At 48.8% G+C, this 6,144-nt stretch overlaps 1 protein-coding gene across 1 annotated transcript in view; it reads right to left on the bottom strand.

Moving 5' to 3' along the window:
• LRRC41 (leucine rich repeat containing 41) overlaps positions 1-5,943 on the bottom strand; it is a gene marked incomplete at its 5' end in the record, with an annotated part of 6,879 nt that extends 936 nt beyond the window's left edge. The window contains 7 exons of the mRNA XM_010021028.1: positions 278-353; positions 1,269-1,391; positions 1,868-1,966; positions 2,303-2,463; positions 3,340-3,607; positions 3,981-5,139; positions 5,873-5,943. Of these exons, the coding sequence (XP_010019330.1) occupies positions 278-353; positions 1,269-1,391; positions 1,868-1,966; positions 2,303-2,463; positions 3,340-3,607; positions 3,981-5,139; positions 5,873-5,943 (1,957 nt within the window). The remainder of the gene's footprint in view (positions 1-277; positions 354-1,268; positions 1,392-1,867; positions 1,967-2,302; positions 2,464-3,339; positions 3,608-3,980; positions 5,140-5,872) is intronic.
• Between the last annotated feature and the right edge of the window lie 201 nt (positions 5,944-6,144).

A 6,144-nucleotide genomic window follows, 5' to 3' on the forward strand; every position in this document is an offset into this window, starting at 1 on the left:
CACAGGGATGCGGGAAGTGCTTGCAGCAGCCTCCTAAGGGAGCAGCAAACCAGTACTGCTTTTAAGATGGAGTTTTTGACTCATTTATACAAGTGACAATGAGATGTCTCAAAGATGCTGGAGATTCCGGAGGTTGTATGTGCCTACTGCAGCATTCTCTAAGCTTTTCTTGGGCACGTGTTCCAATGAGGAAGGTACAAACCTATTCTGCTCTCTGAGCCCAGTTCAGCTCTGGCCCTCCTGAAACAAGAAATTCAATGCTAGAGCAGCAGAATACCTGACATCCAGCTGGCGAAGAGAAGAGGAGGAATCTTCAGAGAAAATGTCTGCAAGGGCAACCAGCCTGTGATTCCCTAAGAGGGCAGAAATGGGGGTGTTAGATGCAAACATTTAAACATTTAAATGGCTGCAGGGCTGGGATAAGAGTGCAGAAAGAAGGTGTAAGCATGTGCACACATGGCTCATCTCTGCATCCTCAGTTTGTCCCCTTCAGTGGCCTAAAGTGAGTTCTCCCCCCCAGAGCAGTCTTCAAGGCAATGGAAACATTTGCTCATAGGGCAGTATGTTTCACTAGAAAAATCCTGGGTTTGTCTGAGGAGTCAATATGCAGCTTTGTTTTAAAAAATGGCCAAAATTACAGGGTTAAACCCAGATCTTAAAAATTAAGTATATTTTGGGTGATCCTGGGTTTTCCTTGTTCATGTCATTAAAAGAACAGAAATCAGTATTCTAGGTTTACACAAAATTCACTTCTCACAATCTTTCTAGCTGGCCCGTGATCTCAAAAGCCTATCATTTCTGTAAATTCACTTCTACTTCCTTGGCACAAATCCTTCCTCTACTTGTTCCCATCCCTCTAGTGGCTGCCAGCAGCTTTTAAGGCACAAAATGCCCAAACGTGGGCATAACCTGCACTGCCTCTCTTTCAGAGGTGCATCTGCTGCTGAATTTGTTCCTGCTAGAGTCTGAAGCAGATGAGAGTCCAGACAAAGCTGGAGTCCTGCTGATACTTGCTTTTGATACAGAGAAAAGCAACCGCAGTGCCCACACAGCACCTGGGCTCTTGGTACATTGCTGAACACAACTGAAATTCTGCCTTCAAAAATGAACTCGGTGCTTCTTATCTTGTGAACTAAATCCACTCTGTTCATGCATGTGTTCAGTTCAGCACTGAGGTCAGCAGCTAGCGAGGGTGAACTCCAACCCTGAAGTTACCTCTGAGGGCTAGCCTAAGGTCAAGGCCCCATAGCAAGGCTCACAGTACTCACCAAGGCGATTCCCAGGCAGTCTGAGACTCTTCAAAGCTGAATTTCTTTTCACTGTATTAATTATTTCTGACAAGAACTCAGTAGTAGAGCTTTCAAACAGCCGGCAGAAGGAAAATGTGATTTCTAGGGAAGAAGTTGATTGACAGTACATGTTAGTACTCCCTGTGTGCTTCATTATTCCATAATTACATCCTGCAGACAGCTCCAACCCCTAATCTGTATGCAAGAACAAAGCTTCCCCTGCAGTGGATTGTGCACAACAGCACAGGAAGAGAGCAGAGATCACACCCAGGGAATGGCTTTGCCAGCCGACCCAGTTAAAGGCGGATATGCTCTGCAGGTTAATAATCTTTGTTTTATAGCCAAGACTACAGATTCTTCTCTGCAGCACATGCCAGCTTTGCAGCTGCTCCTCTCTGTCCTGCTGGCACAAAGAACTAGATGTGTTCCCACTCTGCCAACAGCTACAGATCTGCTCCAGGGACAGTGACATTTGGCTAAACTTTACACATATAAAGATCACCTCTTCAACACCAGCCAGCCCAAAGCAGGCACCTGCAGCATCCTTCCAAGCAACAGCACCCAAGAGTTTCCTGTACCTTGCAGGATGGGATCCTGAAGCAAAAGCAGAACTTCTTTCTGGTGCTCAGCCAGGTTCACGTCATGAAAGCTCAGTTTCTTCAAATTTGGATTACATTCTAAAAGCAAAACAAGTTCTCGGGTAAAGTACTGTGCATCCTTGGGATAAAAAGACCCTGACCCAACTATTGGCTAATGCCTAGAAACTGAGTTGGACTGTGAATAATTTGTGCTGGATTGTGGGGAACTCAAAAGGAACCATCCTGCTGTGCAGGATCATTCACATGCTCAGCACAGAAGGTGGAATGGCTGATGCCCATTTCCTTTTCTTGGGAGACTTCAAGGACTCCTCACTGAAGAAATTGACCCACCTAAGCTGGCTTCATGCTAAAGGATGGAAGATCCCAGCAAGGAAGCTACTCTGTGTGTCACAGTGATGCACGTGAGCAGAGTACCTTTGAGAGCCTCCAAAAGGAGCCCAAGCTCCTGAGAAGAGGGCAGCGTAGCACTGTCAAGGGACAACTGCTGGAGGGACTTTGATGCCTTGAGCACTGGCAGCAGGAACACGGTGTGCAGAGGTTCCCTGGGGAATCGGATCTCCAGCTGCTCCAGGCAGCTCGCTAAGGGAAGAAAACCAAACAACAATGAAAGAGCTTGGCCTGGAGTGCCTGTCTTCAACATAGCTAAGTCCTACAGCAAGCAAGGAATCTGTATGCCTGACACAGCTATCATTTAGGTTGGCAGAAAGTGCCTGTGCAATGCGCCTGGCCCCACAGAGCTGGATGGCAACTCAGATCCATGGTAACGTAGATCACTTCAAGCTCATTTCAGGACTCCTACCACACCACAGGGCCACCAATTTCTACTGTGTTCTGGCAGTAAAACTGCTTGAGAAGAGGCCACCTTTCATCCACAAACCAGTCAGTGACTTCCCAGAGCACAGCTCTTCCCTCACCCCACTCTGTACTTGCTTAGGCTTTGCTTACTGTTTTTCTGGTCAATCCAGAGCTAATGAGGATGATGGGAGACCTCTGCTGAGAATACGCCAGTATAGCTCCCAGGCTGCATCCAGAGGCTTGTGCCATGCTTTGCCATGTATTGTGATGATCAAGAGATGCTTTCCCTCTGCTGAAGGGTCTGTCTAAGGCTTAGAGCCTCACAGTCAATAGGATGGACAAACCAGAAGCTCCCAACCAGCTCACAGATCTGGTGGGACACACTCCCCATGGGCTGTGAGGACAGTCACTGCTAGCAGCTTATGACTGGCCCTGTTCAAAGCTGCTGTTGCAGCAGGTTGGCCTACAGCAACAAAATGCTTTGTCCAGCACTCAGGCTTCAGAGAGCTCATCACAGACTGGAAATGACAAACTGCAACACCATCTAAATCAGAAAGGTGAGGCTGTAATTGCTAAATTACACATCACTGTAAGTGTAGAGTTCGAATCTATGTGCCAAGCTTTATGGCTGTCTTTGCCTGACACATCCTCGTCACCACTCAGAACTTTGATTCCTACCTGGGATTTCTACCTCACTGCAGCTTGGATTTCCCTCTGGCCTGTTCCCTTCCAGCTGGTTTTTGAGGTCGAAGCTGACTGAGAGCGTGTGGAGCTGGGGAAAGGCACTCAGGATGCACCGAACAAGTTCCATGCAAGGCATGTGGGAGAAGACGTCGCTCACGCGCAGCACGCGGAGGTGGCAGTCTGAGTGGCGGGACAGGGCCCGGAGTGCCGAGAGGATGCAGGAGATGTTAGCACCCAGGCCTGGAACAGCATTTGTACAGAAAGGTGTTAGATGTGCCTATGCAGGCACCAGTGCACCCGCAGCTGGAGCTGCACCAATGGCCAAACAACCCAAGTTCAAAGGCTAAACTCACAGACTGCTTTATCCACACTTGCCCTCTCTAGATGGACTTTAAGCACAAGGCCAGGGACTGTTCTGGGGCAGAAGGGCCCCATTCTCTCCCTCAAGCAAGTCCTCACATTCATTAAACATCTCTACCAATGCCATTCTTAAGATCAGGTACCAATATTCTTACAATGCAAATCCAGTAATAATAAAATCCAGGTAAACCCGAGCAGTACATCAGATCATTAGAGCAAGGCTGGAAGGAAGAAGCCTGTTCACACCACTAACCGTTATAAGACAGAACCAAGTTTTCTAAAGACACCCAGGAGCTCAGCAGGTTACTCAGAGTCCGACATGTCTCCCCAGTCAAAGGAATGGAGAACAATTCCAGTGTGGACACGCTTCGGAAGCGCTGAGCAGCTTTCAGAGAAAAGATCCCAGCAGATCCTCTTTTCTTACAGCCAGCATGGCCAGTGCACGGAGATCCTGGGGAGGAACTAGTCCAGTTCTCGGTGTTTCCTCCCTCTGTGGCACTGTTTTTATTGAGTAACCCTGAATTATCCTCTCTAGCAACAGTAAAAACAAAATCATACAGGTCGTCTTGGTCAGCATGTGGTCCCCTGCTCCGTCTGAGGCAGCGACGTTTCTTCCCCATGGCAGATTTTAGTCGTCTGTGTGTCTTTCGAAGAACACGGTGACAGGACAGCTGGTCTGAGACACAACAAGAAGATCCTCCCTGAACGCTGGTGTGGTCACAGGGCACCTTGCTGCTTGCCTCCTCACACACTTGGTTTCGCAGAGGAGAACTTCTCTGTCCAGAGAGAACAGAGTTCAGATGAGCGTCAGCCCCACATCCATTCACCTCCATGTCAGCCTCCTTGGGGGCCCTGGGTAATCCCTTCTGGATCTCATCACTGCTCCGCTCCCTCTCATAGCAACCCCTCTCTGCTTGTTCTTGTGCCAACTCCTGGCTTTGGGCTTTGTCCTCCTCTCTGCAAAGGCCACATGGGCTGCTGTGATACGTGAGGGCATTGCCTGAGCGCCAGAACCCAGCACTCATGCTCAAAATGAGAACGAGAAGAACTGTGTCAGGAACAGGCCAGGAATACATGGACACTTGGCTGACAGAGCCATGGTGAATCAGCCGGTGAAGAAGTAAAACCAGTGAACGCCTGATGGACTGGTCAGAGGAGAGGAGGTGCTGGAACTTCAGGATCTGCAGGGAGCCAGCCAGGTTTTCAAGCACCTTCTGGTTGCGCTCAGCACTGAGCTCCACTGCACCCTGCAGCATGTTGCAGAGGGTAAGCTGGGAAACGTGTGGGGAGCTGTGGAGCAGCGGCGAGAAGTGATGGTGGTGGAGACGCCAGTCAGAGGAGACATCCAGGACACCGTGAAGAACATTCGAGAAGAATGTTTCAAGGAACTTCTTCCTCCAACAGGTTATATTCTGCAATTAAACAACAGGGACACATTAACAAAGCCATGTTTTTTCTCACTCTTTTTAGGTTAAATTGTTGCTGTCTGCTTACGTGGTAAATGTGGTGTCCAGAAAACCCTACTGCTAGCACAACTGAGACCACCTTCTTAGTTCTCAACATTCTTCCTAAGCATACCTGTTGAAAAAACAAGTTACTCCCATTGCTCTCTCTTTACCCTGCCTCTGGTTTGAAGCTCAGCCATTGGTTTTGCCTATCAAAAACCACCTCATCAGGAATTTTATTCACAACCATCAATTTACAGGTGGCAATTAAGCTGCTTAAATCAGTGGAGCTGCCTCAGTTTACCTATGCAAAGCCATTCTCCCAAACTTAAGTCTTCACTAAGTATTTCTCTAGTGCTTTCTGAGACATCAGCACAGTTTTTGCCAGTGTAGGTGTAAGCATGATATCAGATACTGTTTTTATCCCCAGTTTCCCTAAGAATTACGTCTCTGAAGACAGGATTTATTCTTTGGGCAAACTCGCTGTTGTGAGATGATGGACATGGTTGTACACTACAGTTCCTTTTATGAGCCCCGTTTCCCAAAATGATTGCGCTAGCAGGGTCGGTCATCCCTTGGCCTGGAGTTCTACGAATGCTTATAAACAAACTACCAGCTTGTAGGCAGCCAGCAGCACAATCAGGCTTAGAAATGGGGTGTCTGCGTTGTGCCCCTTTTCCCACCAGCAGCGTTTCCTCACCTCCGAGTTGGGCGGCCTGGTTTTCATCACATCATCCCACAGCTTGCGCCAGATGGGCTGCGTCGAGAGGCCTGGGGGACATCAATAATCAACAGGGCGCAGTCACCCCTGCTCTGCACCCCAGTGCCCTGCCTCAGAGCCTGCAGGGGTACAGGACAGACAAGAGGTAGCACTGGGGGTGCAGACCCAGACCCCTGTGGCAAAAGGATGGTGCTTTGCAGTGAGGGGATGACCACCCACCGCTGTTTAAGGGATGTGAGTTAAAACCGGCA

The sequence above is a fragment of the Nestor notabilis genome, unplaced genomic scaffold, assembly GCF_000696875.1.
Source record: "Nestor notabilis isolate BGI_N333 unplaced genomic scaffold, ASM69687v1 scaffold20740, whole genome shotgun sequence".
Taxonomy (NCBI): domain Eukaryota; kingdom Metazoa; phylum Chordata; class Aves; order Psittaciformes; family Psittacidae; genus Nestor; species Nestor notabilis.